Raw genomic sequence first — 16,462 nt, 5'->3', positions numbered from 1 at the left:
AAGACACAACTCACAAAAATGTGTCCTTCAGAGGATCTGAAAACCCTGATGAAGTGGTCTGTATTTTTCACACTGAAGGCCACTTTTACTATAGTTCCTGAAGACTTCAGATAGACTCACACACATAAATGTTCCCCTCTGGTCCTGGTATTGAACCCCCACACCTGCCAAAGGTGTGGGGGTTCTCCTGCTCCTCTGTTTTCACTCTGATAAGTGAAATATGAGGTCTGTTTTTTATTTTTCCATAAGTAGGTCCTCTGATTTGTGTTACTGTTCTCACACTGCTTGTTTCTGTCTTAAACAACACCCAGCTGCTACATTATATAGTGGATATAACTCTTCCTCGACACCTTCCCTGAAGGGAGCTTTGCAGCTGAAAAGACTTAGAGCATGTTCTGAAGGACAGTGTGTCATGTTTGCTTTCTTGGCATCAACAGAACACAGACTGTGTGTGTTATACACAGTTACACCCTGTGTCTTATAAGATTAAAAGTTTTTGGAAATGAATTTATAACTTATCCTTGCCTTTACAAGTGTCAGACTTGCTGAGTTGAGTCTGACTGTATAGAACTTGTTGATTATAGTTTTGATGAGTCCTTCTGGGTTTTTGCATGAGGCCTCAGTATTTCTTTCTCAGTTCAGTAATATACACTCACCGAGCACTTTATCAGGAGCACCATACTAATACTCGGTGGAGCCTCCCTTTGCTCTCAAAACAGCTCAATTCCTGTGTCATGGATTCCACAGGATGTTAAAAACCTTCCTTTGAGATTCTGCTCCATGTTGACACGATTACATCACATAATTTCTGCAGATTTGTCAGCTGCACATTTCATGCTGCCAACATGAGGCCACGGAAGTTCACTGAACTCATTGTCATGTTCGTGAAACGTTTGCAATGACTTTAACTTTGCCACTTCGTGCATTATCCTGCTGGAAGCAGCCATTAGAAGATGGTTGTAGCACTGTGGCATAAACAATGCACATGGTCAACATCAATACTCAGATAGGCTGTGGCATTGAAATGATGACTTGCAGCCATCAGGTGATGTCATTTAAGTCTGTGAGGGTTCAGGGCTTAGGTCTTAGGGGGGCATTGGGACTGCGCCTATATCTTCAATTATGTTGACTTTTATTGAAGTAAAAGGCAGGGATTATGGAAGCTGTGATAAAAAATAGCAGCTCTTAAAAAAAAACATTCACTGTGATACAGCTTTATTTCACTTGATTTTTCAGATACAGAGCATACCTGATTTTGATACTTAACAGCAATAGAGAATTCATACTCTGTTTGTCTTGTGTTCACAGGTATGGCAGCCTCCTCAAGCTACTCAAAGATGACGCTGTGCACGACTTAACGCTGCTAATGAAGCACTTAAAGATCCTCTTGTCCTCACAGAGAGTTAAAACCTCTTCAGAGCTCAGTATCCTTTCCAGAGACCACATCTGCAATGTGCAGTAGTAGAAATACTGTAGCTGTAAAAGATCTTCACCTCTTTGATATTCTGTACAGTTTCTTGAACTACACTGGTTATTTATAACACAAAACCCACATTAATGTATATAAAGTTTATGGTATGGGTCCCATCATAACCTTAAACAATGTTTCCATGACCACATCAAGTGCATGAATTAAAAGTATTTTAAAAAAGTGATCAACAATTTACATCTCTGGTACCAAAATATGTGAAACAAGTTGGAAAATATGTCCCTTTAGTCCTTTTAAAATGAACCGGTGGAGTATACCTCTTGTTCAAGAAAAGTGCTTTGCAAAGTATTTATACAGTAAAAACATTTTTTTCAAGATTAATTAGTTTTAAGTTACATGAAAGTAAAAATTATGTTTTATTAACTTCCTTGTCAGATTCTAATCTATTATGTCGATATCCTGCTGGGCACAGCAGGGTACCCACACGTGAACAAGTTTCTTGAATCTCATCACAAATTGTAAATAACTAAAATAACTGACACTACAAGTACTTATAATAGCGTATTGTCAACTTTTATTTTCACTCTTTGTAGAACAGAGAAATAAGATGAGCAATCCACAATAACTGTACTTTTATAGTATTTTAAAAAGAGCAAAAATTAAAGACGGGTTGATGAAAGGGAAAGTAATGCTTTATACACTAAGGACTAAATGCTCCTAAGCCTTGAAAAAATCCCTCAAGATGCACTTGACAGGAGAAAGTCCCTGTTGTTTTGTATCAAGTATTTTCTCTTCATTGCTGGTGTTCACAATGCAGAGCTGCATGTAATAAGTGAATCCTACTGGAGTAAAGATTTTCAGCGATGAAATAATGGTCTGGTGTACTTGCTCTCAGGTTGACACTCACTGGCATCATAATGATCTGACCTTTAAGTGGTATTTGCTTTATTTAACACAATGTATGGACTCAGTTCCTTTTGACACTTAAACAGGATCTTTACAAATTATTAATTAGGGGCACAGTCAGTGTGTTTCAGCTTTGAAACAGAATATTTATACAACTACCAGTAATTCTGTTTATGTAACTAATTCAAAACCACCTGCTGTTGCCAGAAATGATCTGTTAAGTCTGATTTGTTTTATGCCAAATTGATGTACAGTGCAACTCTGTAGATCATTAAGTAGTAATAAAATGCAGAGGCTATTAATGTTGTTAATTCAGATAATTTTTTATGTTTAAGGTGATTAAAGCTGCTACTATTTACATTTGTGTTACATCAGGCTCATTTGAAGGTAAGATAAACATTAAGTAGGTTTCCATGCATTTCTGTTCCATTTACTGCCAATGAACCACTTTCATATTGGTGCTATCTTTGTTTAACGTTGCTGTGAGTCTGAATCATCGATCTCTGTATCTTTTCCGCCAGTTGTTTGGCTTTTTAACTCTTCTCACCAGTCACTCAGCAGGATGGTTACCCAGGTCACGACTGGCTGGCCTCCACGATATTCCTCATCATGTCTGGAGACATGGACCGATCTCTACACTTGTTACTCAGCCTCTCCTCTCTGCTTACCTCCGCTTTCATCTGGCCTGCAGGGATACATGCATCTGTGAGTATTATAGCTACAGTTCAACATGGTACGCAGACTTAAACGATCTATAGCTGAAGCTACGTAATTGTGCACCTTAAAAGCCCCAATATGGTGGCAAAAGTGAGGTTTGAAAGACCTTAGTCATACCTCATTGTACAGATCAAATCTTCCATCTTTAATGTGATGCCTTTTTTTAATTCAATCAACAATATTTTGATAATCAGTTAATCTTTTTCAAGCATGCCCAAAATTCACAGTTTCCAGCCCATAAAATATGAATATTTTATTGATTTTTGTTTTGATTGATTGACTGTTTCTATGATAGTAAAATAAATACATGTATGAATATTTGAGAATTTGGGTTTGAGAAAATTGCTTTTATTATTTTTTGAAAACCATCTCATGAAAGGCATTTAGATCAACCAGTTTACATCTCAAGGTGTCAAATGTCAAGGTGTTTTTGACGCATTGAGATGTTTGAGGTATGAATGTGAGCTTCTGTGCAAGTAAAAATCCAGTTTAAGATTGAATTTGTCTCAACTCACGTCCCTGTACACATGTGATATGCACCTTTAAATGTTAATACGTTTGATTTCTGTCTCTGCCTTATCTTCATTTAATCCAACCTTTTTCATTGGCAGCATTTAGCTATCACAGCAAAGAAAACATGATGGTGAATCCTAAAAATATTTTTGAGTTAGACTCTATCTTCATTTTTCAACACGGTGAAAACCAAACAGGATGTTTACTGATCGAAGAGTAGTACGAGGAGGAAGATGACTGAAAGAGATAAATGGTGGGAGAAATAGGAGTAAAATGAGGAGTTCAACTCAAGGGAAGAAGTCCACAGTGAAGTCTAGTTTCAATGGTTCTAAATTGCAGGGGAGAACTGAGGTGTTGAGATTAAGTTTTGCTATCATTACACCCACCTCTGCCATTTTGTTGTCCCTTGTCTAAGTCAATTATGGTTCAGTTGGACTTGACTGAACGTGTGTTATGTGCTCTGTTTTTTAATGCAGCTGCAGCAGCTTCATTTCTCCACACAGCAGTTAGCCTCCAACTACACAAAGTCATTTAGTCAATATCACAGAAAACAGAAAGGGCACAAATAATTAAAAGGCAGAGACAAAATGCAGAAGAGAATGTGGGTAGTGTGGACACGCACACACACAGAGACATCTGTGCACACAAAGCTGCTCTTTCTATTCAGAAATTGACAGGACAGTAGAGAGTGACAGGAAAGGGGCAGAGAGAGGGGGAATGACACGCAGGAAAGAGTCGGGTGGTGCTGTTTTAATCGCTATATCAGCCTTGAACACAAAACATGGAGCCTGTAATTAGCATTTCTATCATGTTTGTGTTTAAAAATCTACTGATGGGGTAAGTAATAACAAAAATGATTAAAAGAGTTAAAGCTCCACAATAAATCCAAAAGTATTCCAAGATTAGGAGAGATAAGTACCTGTGTTTGTGTGTTTGTCGTGACAGGTCCATGTTCCTGTGGCAATGGCTGAATCAGGTATCCCGCCTGTCTACTGGTGCACAGCTCACTATGTGGAAATGCTGCTGAAAGCTGAGGTCCCTCTGGTCCACTCTGCTTTCAGGATGTCTGGTTTCACCCCATCACAGGTACTGAGCCGTTCACTTACAGATAAGTGACGATGTGGGATTCTCTCTGAGCCTGGTATTTAAATCCAATAATTAGTAACACCTTTCTTAGAAAATTTGTTTCAGCAAAATAGTTAACCTTTGCTGTAAGAATCATGCTGCTAAATCCAATGCATTATTCAACATAAAATTAACTGTAGTAATTCACAGAAAGTTAGGCTGATGAAGTCTGGAGACAATGGTTTCTGTCTAGACTTAATCAAATTCTTACTTTGGTATCTTTGTATAATTTCCATTTTCTGAGCCTCTTAGATCTACACAGTACAGTCATGACTACTGATGGAGGGATTAAAGGGAACTGAGCAGACAGACAGCAGTCCATTTTGTTTTGTCACTGTTGTTTCAGTATTTAATGAATGACCTCAGAACAGGTTAAAAACCTTTATAACCACACTTTTGGTTGGCCTGCGAATGACTTCCTTATTTATCCTGCTTTGACTTCAGTTGACTTTAAAATACCAATATACAGCTTTGACATTAAATCTTTGTTTTGTTTTTTTTTTCCATAACAGAGCAGTTGAAGAGTTAGATCTTTGCTCCTCAGCACTTTATTCTTTTGACACAGACTTCTCTCTCCCAAACAATGGGGTGGAGAAGAGGTTTTTCACCTTGAATCCTCTTATGTTTGATCCTGTCTTCTGTGTGTCGGCATTTTGACAGTTGAGGCTCACATAATGTACGGCATCAGGGAAGCTTATATGACTCGCAAATCAAAGATCTGAACTTGCCGTCTCTGGGGTGTAGTAATAAGTTAACATTCAGCCCATCTCTTGCATCTTCAAGGCGATAATGGGCACCTGCTCTTCAGTCAGAAATGGAAATATCTATTCCAAAAGTTTGAGCTTTAAAAGCCTGACATGCAGCAGCAGCAAATGAAGCATTATACACCTCTGACATTCATACAGTAGAGGTTGTGTGCAAGCCTCAGTCAAAATCCATCTACAGGATGTTTAAACATCTGAAACAGTCAAGACTGTTTTGAGAATAGGAGTGAATGACAGGAAGAGACTTTTAAACTCAGTTTGTAGTATGAGCAGCTACCATTAGTAAGGGCGGGATAAACAAGCTGAATTATGGGAAGACATGAGTAATATGTTTATGGTCCTCATTCTCCACACTGCACCAAGAGTGTAATGGCTTTAAAGATCTTTAATATCACTTAACAGTCATTACAGCTCAGACAGTAGTTTTTATCCAGCCATTTGAAGAGTTGTCATTGAATAGTCTGCTGTCTGTTTTCTCAATTAATTAATCAATTGTTCAGTCTATAAAATAGTGAGAAAATCTCCATTAGTTACTACAAGTCCAAGACAGCGTCTTCAAATATCAAAAAGCAGGAACCTAGTATTCTAGGTTTTGTCTGTGTCGATCATTATGATTTACACATTTCACATTACACACAGTCATTTGATCTGTTGTTAATGTAAAAAAAATATAGAGCAGCTTATTAATACATCATTGGTGTCAATGGCTGCAAAATAGGGTTTGAGAACATGGTAAAGTCAAGAAACGAATATGACATGAAAATATTTATCTACTATCAATGTATGTTACAAAACAATACATCAAATATATGTAAAACTATATATCATATTAAAAATGTAATGATCAGATGTTCAAAGACGTGTTCTGCTCAACATCCAACAAAGCACACAAATGCAAAACACACTTCAATAACTAATCTTAAATCTTAAAATGACAGTGAGATATGATCATAACACAAAAATAACACTAAATTATCACTCAGAACCACAGAACGTACATAAAGAGCTCAGAACATTCGATGTATTACACACAAAGGCAGAAGATGATGTCTTGCCTGCTATGACCTGACCTGCCCAGATTAGTAATGGCTCTGAAAGCCTGTTTATAGCAGAACCAAAATGAAATGAAGAATAGTAAGAGATACAGTCACACTCATCTTTGGCCCCTGAGTTTTAGCTCAACAACAGAGAAAAGCTGCTCTTGGAGAGACCTTGGAGGGATTTACAGACACAGAAAGTACAGTATGTGTACTTGTTTTTCTGCTTGAGGGTTCAGAAACGAAGGGCAGCGTGGATCCAGTCGCTCCTTGTTTTTATTACAACACACAAAATAGGCTGTCGGTATTTTCATTATAATTTAGTTTGAGGACAGGACGAAAATAATCTGTTTATGTAGTGTAAGTGGTGCTTGTTTGTATGCTTGAGCACACTTGTGTCGTTAGTGAATACAGTGGCTAATTATTGGCATGACAGTTAAAACCCAGCGTGTGCAACTGTTTGTTGTCTGCTGAATGTTTGAAAAGCTGCATGAGGGTGTGAAGCTCAGGCAGATTCAAAGCTACTGATTGTAGTTAAATGATAATCAGGAACAGCAGAGTTTTGCCAAAAGGAAAGTAGAATTTACTGAACATGACACAATTAACAAAGTACAATTACAATTTCCAGGGTGCTGTCGTTTTAAGAGGCGCTGTAACAGGATGGCTTTTGGGACGCCGATGTCAGTCTTTCTGTCAGTCCACCACTCTGGTCCAGACTGAAACAGTTTGGTACATACATTCACAGCAACCCCAGGATGAATTGTAATAATGCTGCTGATCCACAGGACATATTTTCAGTTTGCCCAGCACTTATGACCATTACCAGCAAAACTAATAACATTCCTATCAGCCACAGCTCTACTTTGTGTTTATTTGTTAATTAGCAAATGTTAGCAAGTTAACACGCTAAACTGTCATTGTGATGGTAAACATTATACCTGCATGTTGTAAGCTTGTTAACAATGTCACTGTGAGCGTTCTGACATTTGCACTTGGCTCTTTTTTAACCCTAGTTTGCTTTGTTTGGTTTCCAGTACTCCACACTTAGCAAATTACCCCTGTAATGATTCAGTCTGGCTGTACTGTTGGCCCTTCTCAATCCGTTTTTTTCAGTTGTGATACAACTCAAATTAACTCAAGTGGTGCAGCTTCAACACATGAAAACATTGCTAGCAGCGAGCCAGCAGTAACATCTTCATGCTTTAACATGTCTGAAATTACAATAGTTACTAGTTAATAGACTTGGAACTTGGAGTTGTACACAAAATTCAGGTTATAGAGGGACTGCCAGCCTAGGTTTATGATCAGTTGGACAGAGTGCAGAATAAAATCGTTAACAGTCAGAGGACTGCTGAGAAGTGGTCTTGATTTTAAATTCTTAAAAAGACTCTCTCTCTTCTTTTCACTGAGAACAGGTGGAAATCCCTTGTTGATCCACTGAATTAATATCACAGATCTAAACGCAATCATCAGCTGCAGAAATAAACATTAGGATGCATCAGTTCATCTCTTTGTCCCCTAATCCCACCCCAATATTCAAGACTGCTCAGAGTAATTATTTCATTTTTCACTCTGTGCAAACATGTTTCCAGAAAGAATCTTTTACAAAGCTGATGAAGCAGAGTCAATGAAGTAAATATGGACTTCAAACATCAGGGGTGCAAACTTGTCACCTGTCAGCGAAAACTTTGGACCATAGATTCTCTTACTGTAGCGTTATAGTAATCTTAATTGGCTTATATTACAATATGTCAGGCTTGGGACTGTTAATTAGCCTGATGGGGTTGAGTGTTTTTGATTTAAACACTAGCCTTCACATTTGGATGTAACAGTAGGTGTTAATGTTAGAGCTCTGGAACTACTCATGTTATCATTTTGCTGATGATTACAACATAAGTTAAGCTTGTCCCCAAAATGCCAACATAATGTTAATGTTTGCCACAATGGCTCAAGTGTTTTTATGCTAAGATAATACTAGCAAAGCTAATACTGTCATAACAAGAGCATGAATTTGTTTTGGAGCATAACACAAATTCATGAGACAAAGATGTAGACATTTAGCTAAAACTGGGCCGACATTAGGATGTAGTTTAACGGAGCACTTGTAATAGTAGCCTAATTATGTCACTTGAGAAGGGAGCAAATGCCAAACTTGAAAATGACAGAAGCTGAACTGAAATCACCCTGTGACAGTTATTCTTTTAGTTGCACTGGTGGTCAAATCAATTTGTGAATGTCATATCTTAGCCCTATTATCTATATCAAAGCAGTTGTTACGGCTGTAAAGAGCAAACACGACATTAACTTTTACAGTGTGTTGTATCTGACCATGGTTCAGCTACTGCAGATTTGCTTTTGTCTCATATTGACTATGTTTGTTTCCTTTTTCAAATTGCCTGATATGTGCTGATAAATACCACAGCAAAACTTGTATCACCTTTGTTTTGGTCGAGAGCAACTCTGCCTGCTACTTGTGAAATACAGGAGATGTTACAGGTTCTGCTGAGCTTGCTTAATGATTCCAAATTGGCCTCCATCTTTTATTTGTAAACTTTTACCCTGTACTGTGCTGGCTGTGCTCTCTTAGTACACCTGGTGTTTTCTGGTCATCATCTTCAAAACTTTAAAGTACCATTTATGCATCTATTAAACACACTGTAATGGTGTTGATTTGGTTTTCAATTGCTTTTCTGAGGTCTTCTCTCTGTCCCAGCCACAACAGTCAGATTTTGCCGGTAACTGCCCATTATTCATCAGCAAACGCTCTGATTGGCTCAGAACTCATGAAACTCATGAGGAAGCCTGGGATCAGATTTGGCAAAAGCCCAAACATGGCTGCCAGATCAGTTAAATGTACAGCTACCAATCTCAGTTTATGCTGCTCACCCAGCTCTGCGCCAATCAGCACACCTCTGTGCACCATCTGTCCGCCATTCACTCATTCACGCCGCTCGTTCTCTATTTACACCTAGAACATTACTGGTATTTAAAACTGTCAAAACCATCCATATGGCAAAATCTTTGCTCTTCGGTGCTGCTAACAAAACTTTCTGTCCCCATCTTGCAGTTACCAACACAAGTTTGTTTACAATGTCTTACCCACAGACAACTCGGCTGCTGGCCACCTATTGGTTATCTGGTTTCAACAAAAACCAGATAGACTTCCACCAGTTTGTTGACTGTAGCAAATGGATCATGTTTGAATGCAAATACTAAAGATGAATACAGTGCCACTGTCCCGCCCCTACATGGACTGTACACTGTTGTTGATGACCACTGATCTGAAGGATCTGCTGGATAAAAAGAGGAGAGCTTTCAGGTCTGGTGACAGGGACACAGTGTGATCTCGAGGTGAGAATGAGAGAGTGTAAGGACTCCTACAGACAGAAGCTGCAGAATAAACTCCAGCAGAACAACATCGGGGACATGTGAGTGGGCATGAAGCAGATTACAAGCTTCAGCATCAAAGACTGTCAGCAGGGTGGCAGCCTAGATGGTGCCGAAGAGCTGAATGTGTTTTTCAATGGGTTCAACACTGGACCGCCAGCTGTGCCATCCAACACATAACCAGTCTTCATAACCTCTCATTCCCTTTTTCCACCAAAGCCGCTTGAGGACCGGTTCAGAGCCAGTGCCTAATGTAATCCACAGAACTGGCTCTTAGTCAGGAAACCTGGTTCACAAGCAGCACCGACACTTCCCTGGTCTAGAACCAATAACTGTTCATGTGAGTGGCTGAGAGCTGGATGATCATGACCAACAAGGCCAAGTAAAACTTTGTCACCGCAATTTTAAAAAATATAGAAATGTTCAAAATTAATATCAGAATGTCTGGATGTCAGTGTCGACTCGCAAAGACGAGCAACACTACAGTTGGTACTGTGACATAATTACATGGCAATGTGGTGGTGCTCTAGCATGTGCAAAAGCTAACTAGTTGTCAGAAGGTTTGCAAGTTTAAGAGAGGTGTATGTTTTATTCATATAAAAAATATTTCTCTGTGTGTACTTTTTTCTTTGTTGGCTCATGATTTGCTGGTTAGATGTGCTTAATTGTTCTATTGTCCTCCTGCTTGTGTGTTTACATGTAATTTATATGAAGTAAATGTAAAAACTTAGAATAAAGTGTATGAGTTCAGAAACATAAATGAGAAAACTTGAATGTAAGCACTTTACAGTAAACTCAACCTAACTTAAATATATTTTTTTTCCATTTGACAGAGTAAAATTCAGAGCGACATTAAGATTGATGTGAGAGAGAGAGAGGAGACATGGTATTATGACAGATTGATTTATTTTATGGGAGAGGAGTGACTGTCTGAAACTTGATTTATTATTTGTCAAAAACAAGTTGATCACTCAGATTATAACAGGGGTCATCTTTTTTCACATGTATTAGCTGTATCCTACTGAGATGCAGGAATTTGTAATATTCTCTTGATAGGTATATGATATTCTCAGTAACATTTTCTCTTTCTGTCCACAGATGTGCCTTCACTGGCTGACTCAGTGTTTCTGGAACTATCTGGACTGGACAGAAATCTGCCACTACGTTTCCACCTGTGTGGTGATGGGTCCTGACTACCAGGTTTACATGTGCGTGGCCATATTCAAACACCTGCAGCCAGACATCCTGCAGCGTACACAGTCCCAGGAGCTGCAGGTCTTCCTCAAGGTGAGCAGGCATCAGTACTACTACTACTAATAGTATATACAGAACATCCTGTGAAGGTGGCCTTGTGTATCAGTAAGTATATATTCTGTATGTTTGCGACCTTGGAAATAACAGTTGAAGAAACTATCGTGCTACAAGGTCTTTTTAGAAGCAGGTTTGATCTGCTGTGTGATTGATAATTGGTCACTAATTTGTTCCCATTTTAAGAAAATTTAACCTCCACAAACAAGCTTTAGACATTTGTAGTTCTAACACTGCAAAGACATAAAAATATTTTGACTACAGTGCCAATAAAAAGCCTTTATATTATATTACTGTTTATGTTTCATATAGAGAATTAGAAACCATCCCTCAGTACTCTTCTTTTCACAGCGAACAATAATATGGACAATTTTCCTCAAGAGGAGACAAACATCATACATAATCAAACACGTCTATGGAAACAAAATAAATCCCATTTCAATCTTAAATCTATATATCTCACTCAAACCATCGCAAAAAGAATGGGAAATTTAATCTGCTAAACAATGACTTTTTCAGATGTTTAAAAATTGGATATCACATATGAAAATATTTAATAGGGTTTGAAATTGAAAGACAATTTCATCTTCTGAAAGTTTTACAGCCAGCTGGGAAAAAATTGGGTGTTCATATACCAGAAGACATATGGGAAGAAAGTTTTGAGCACATACACAAATGCTCAAACAACGTTAATCACGGTGTTATGCAATTTGAAATAGAAGTGCACAGACTCCATTACTCTACTACTACTTGGAGGGAGCACTCTGCCATTGCAGAAACTATTTTTGCAGTAAAATTATCTTAAAAGTTGTAGATATGTGTATGCAGTGCTAAAGAATTAATTCATGTTGGTTATTCTGCAGCATCTCAGTTGCAGTGCAGTTATCTGGGCTCAGACATCTGCATTTTTATATGCAAAGTCTTATGTTGTTGCTGCTGTAAAACTTCCACTGAGTCACATCCATAATGAATAAAAAAATCTACTTTTAGAATTTGCTCACAAAACCTCCCACTCAAAAGGCAAAAGTATATTGTGAAAATAAACCTATTCTAAAAGTTTGTATCTTTGAGATAAGTTGCATTAATGCTGAGTTGAAGAGCGGCCCCAAAGATTTCACAAAAGGTCTAAAGTCACAGTCTCCGAGACGTCTACTTTTACTAATATCCAAAACAACATTAAACACTGGCTTTCTGAACGAGACGTGGCTTGACATCGTCATTACTCATTAAGCATTTCAGTCTGTCTTGTCTCCGGCTGATAGCTCTGGTGTTAACATCTCCATACCACTGACAGGTTTTGTGAATAAAAGATCAGTTACGGGGGCTTTATCTGAGGAAGTTCTTCTAATGAGCCGTAGCATCAGATAGACAGCTTTGAGACAGCTTTGAGACAGAGGGTTTGTGTGTCTGTATATTTGTGTGTCTGTATATGTGTGTGTGTGTGTGTGTGTGTGTGTGAGAGAGTGTGTGAGAGTGTGACAGAGAGGGAGAGAGAGAGGAGAGAGAAACTTACACAATCCTCGTCCTGAGCTGAACTGTTAAAAGTTTTAGACAAGCTAGTTTGCGTCTGACGACCTTATCTCTCGTCCTCTCCTCTGTCTCTCTCTGTGGGAACAATATGAAAAAATATTTTACTCAGACAGATGTGGTATTAGAGGATTTATTTTAACATTCACACACACACACACACACTTACACCCCTCTACACTTATCCTGCCTCACTAGGGGGTATATCTATATTTCATCTAAATTAAAATTTGAAAAGGAAAATGACTTGTTACAGTCGCTGTGAGTCTGGTTAGAGCTCAGCTGAAGTGCAGAGAGCTATGCAGACAGACAAAGAGAGCAGGGTTATGTCTGCCACTGCCAAGTGTCTGTCTCCACATACACATCACTGCCATACTGTATGTTCCCTTTAATTTTTGTTTTTATTTGGCTTCATTCCTGATTTGGCACATATACCATAGTAGTAAAGTACTTTTTGTTTTTCATCACTTAGATACATTTGAGGAGGATTTATACTTGTGTGTTAAGAGCTTATGGAGGAGCTTTGGAGCCTGTACACGCTTCTGTTGTAGCAGAGGTACACCACCTCAACAATTTACTTACAAGTTCAGGCTACAGAGTTTTTACACATACCATATGGACGCCAAGAACTGTGTTTGGTCTGTTTTCTGATGCCACAGGGGATTGTTGACATTAAAGGCAACATTAAGCCAGTTGAAGACAGACGTGTCTGTAATGGCTACTTCCAGCATGATGATGTCACAAGTCACAAAGCAGAAGTCGTCTGAAACTGGTTTCATGAACATGACAGTGAGTTCAGTGAACTTCAGTGGCCAGATCTGAACCCAGTAGAACTCCTCTGGGATGTGGTAGAACAGGAGATTGGCAGCGTGAAATGTGCAGCTGGCAAATCTGCAGAAACTATGTGATGCAGTCATGTCAACATGGAGCAGAATCTTAAAGGAGAGTTTTCAACATACTGTGGATCAACGACATAAAGAACTGAAGCTGTTTTGAGAGTGAAGGGAGGAACTACCCAGTATTAGTGTGCTGCTCCTAACAAAGAGCTCAGTGAGTGTAGCTTCCTTGTAATTTCACCTTCTGTGCAAACCCAGACTCGTGCTGAATATTAATACCACTCATTTATCATGGGAGGACAAGGCTAAGAAAACTTAGAAATCTTTGATAATTAATGCATTAATTAGCTTACTTAATGATCTCCTCACAGCTAATGGTTAATATATTGTGAAGATTATGAGGGACATTAAGCAGCTCGTGTCACCTCTTCAGTATGAAAACATTCAGGCTCCACAGTGCTGAACATCAGCGCACACTATATTTTGTGTTCAATTTAAGGAATCCACATTAGAAAGACACTAATTCCTATTCACTCATGTCCTTGCATCTTTTCATACCCTCCTTAATTCTCCCAGAGAAAATAGCAGACCAAAAATACCCTCCCAAGTGATTTATGCTGCTTATCTCTACTCTCCTTCACGGTTTTAGTGTGTCAGCAGCTGTTGCCTGTTTCGATAAATGAACAGGCAAAGTAACTTTAGTTTTGATGATTCTTCAGGATTAATCTCACTCTGCAACCTCTACACTGAAATAAAGGATCTGACAATCCAGTGGGAAACCTCTCTTACTTCGTGTTATGCTCTTTTGTTTTGACAAGAAGAATAGTGTTACATATACCATCTGGTTATATACTTCCACACCAGCAAAATATGGATTTAATAGTTTTAAAGTTATGTAGCTGGTACTGCTGACAATAAACCCACACTTTATTAACTTCAGTAGATCATAGAAGAGCAGTTGGTGACCTCTAATTCATAATAGCATATGATTAAAAGATGATTTTTGTCTTGTAAAGTGTGTTTTATGTAGTAATGCATTGGTGAGCGGAGTAATCACAGGAGCCAGAGTCCTCCATCAGACTGAAAACTCATTTCTTCCTGACATTACATACTCCCCTCTGAACAATCACCCGTCTGCAGTCACTCTATTTGCTCCCTTTAAATAATAAAAACCCATTGCTCCATTTGCTCTTAATCTATTTCTTCTCTGTGCACTTCACTCGTCTGTGGGTTTTCTACAATTACAAAAACATAACCTTACAAAGATCCAGAACTCTACATGGTTTTTGGTTGATGATTATCTTTGGTAACCTAACGCAGGTCTGGACCCCCACAAAAAGTCATGAGATGAATTTGAAGTGAATTTCCAGGGTGGTAGATAAGAGAAAAAAAACCCTCAAATTAGCTACATAGACTTGTGCTTAATGTCATAACTGAATTGCTGAGGTTTTTTTGTGATATAGTTTATAGTAAAAAGAATTAAAAGAGTCTCGACAGGAAAAATCACTCTTTGATTGAACTTCTCTCAAATTATAGACATCTGCCCAAACATAAAGTACATAAAGTGGTATAAAGGTAGCCATTTCTTCCTTTTGGGGGATCAAAAGCAAAAAAGGTTAGGGACCACTGATCTAAGGGAAGTAAGCCTCACAACATGACTTTTATCTAGTGCTGGGAGAAAGTGTAAGTCTGTCATTCCCAACCTTTTTGGTTTGTGCCTTTTTTATAAGAAAATGAATCGGAGTTCACTAGGGATGCACCGAAAATTCGGCCTCCGAAAATTTTCGGCCAAAAATGACCCAAAAGTGCATTTTCGGTTTTTGGCTGAAAGACCTAAATCACCGAAACAACACGGCCGAAACTTGTGATCACGCGGCAGACAGCGCGTCCAGCTCACGGGAAACGGGATCGCGAGCAAACAGCGCAGCCAGCAGCACGCGGGAAACGGGATAAGAGCCAGCATGTCTGCGGTGTGGACTTATTTCACTATCTCAGAGAAAGACCCACGAATAGCGATTTGCAAAACATGCAATGCTGAAATTTCAAGAGGGGGTGCATCTGCAAAGAGTTTCTCCACGTCGGGTTTAATTTATCACCTGAAAATATAATTGACATAATCATTTCTTTCTGTGTTTCGGTTTTCAGTTTTCGGCCTTGGTTTCCTCTTTTCGTTTTCGGTTTCGGCCAAGAATTTTCATTTCGGTGCATCCCTAGTGTTCACATGTGACCCATCATAACAGGTTAAAATGGCTGAGATATGAGCAACTCAACCAGAGTGATTTTCCATTCTCATTTAGTTTCATTTGAATAACTGAAATAAATCAAACTGTTCTTTCAGGTAAAACTGTGGAGTCTACAGCGACACCAGCAGCTCTGTGAGGCTGCACTTGGCCACAGCTGTGCTTTGAGTTACATGCCAAAATCAGCATGCTAACAAAGCTAAGGCTAATATGCTGATGTTTAGCATGTATAATGCTTAATGTGTTAAATGTGGCAACATGCTAATAATTTTAGCGCAAACTAGAGCTGAAGCTGTTGTGAATTTAAATAGTTTTGGTCATGAACCACATGAACCAAAGTATTAAATAAAAAGTAAAAACAAATATTACATCCTGAGGGGGGCATTAATGTCTGTATGAAATTTTACAGCAAGTTGTTGAGACATTTCACTCAAAAACCCAAATGTCAACCTCATGGTGGTGCTAGAGATAAACAGGAGATCACCAAAGTCAGAAGGATTCATCATCAGTCATCATCAAGAATGCCGGCACCCCATTTCATTGCAATCCATCAAATAGCTGTTGAGATGTATCAGTCTGGACCAAAGTAGCGGACTGACCGACAGACTGACCTACAACGGCACGCTGCTGGTGCACTTAAAAATGAAAGTTAGAAGAAGAGTCAGAAAAAATA

General features: G+C 38.7%; 1 protein-coding gene and 1 long non-coding RNA gene across 8 annotated transcripts in view; one reads left to right on the top strand and one right to left on the bottom strand.

The window, feature by feature from the left end:
• The window catches only part of tbc1d32 (TBC1 domain family, member 32), a 71,481-nt gene that overhangs the window by 49,932 nt on the left and 5,087 nt on the right, over positions 1-16,462 (top strand). For 5 of the 6 annotated variants that reach the window (XM_071467980.1, XM_071467981.1, XM_071467982.1 and 2 more), the window contains exons 30-33: positions 1,309-1,424; positions 2,886-3,040; positions 4,511-4,651; positions 10,977-11,165. In XM_071467980.1, coding sequence (XP_071324081.1) covers positions 1,309-1,424; positions 2,886-3,040; positions 4,511-4,651; positions 10,977-11,165 — 601 coding nt within the window. Of the gene's footprint in view, positions 1-1,308; positions 1,425-1,864; positions 3,041-4,510; positions 4,652-10,976; positions 11,166-16,462 lie in introns of those variants that run through there. The other variant, XM_071467984.1, reaches the window with a different exon arrangement.
• LOC139612426 (uncharacterized) overlaps positions 2,889-16,462 on the bottom strand; it is a 176,218-nt gene continuing 162,644 nt past the window's right edge. For both annotated transcript variants that reach the window (XR_011686537.1, XR_011686536.1), the window contains 3 exons: positions 12,700-12,791; positions 4,485-4,703; positions 2,889-3,020 (listed from right to left, as the gene is read on the bottom strand). This is a non-coding gene — a long non-coding RNA (uncharacterized lncRNA). The remainder of the gene's footprint in view (positions 3,021-4,484; positions 4,704-12,699; positions 12,792-16,462) is intronic.

The sequence above is a fragment of the Trachinotus anak genome, unplaced genomic scaffold (assembly GCF_046630095.1).
Source record: "Trachinotus anak isolate AG129_WGS33_773 ecotype Australia unplaced genomic scaffold, CSIRO_AGI_Tana_v1 ptg000031l, whole genome shotgun sequence".
Taxonomy (NCBI): Eukaryota; Metazoa; Chordata; class Actinopteri; order Carangiformes; family Carangidae; genus Trachinotus; species Trachinotus anak.
Note: the sequence above shows the minus strand (reverse complement) of the source record. Positions and strands in the feature narration are given on the sequence as shown.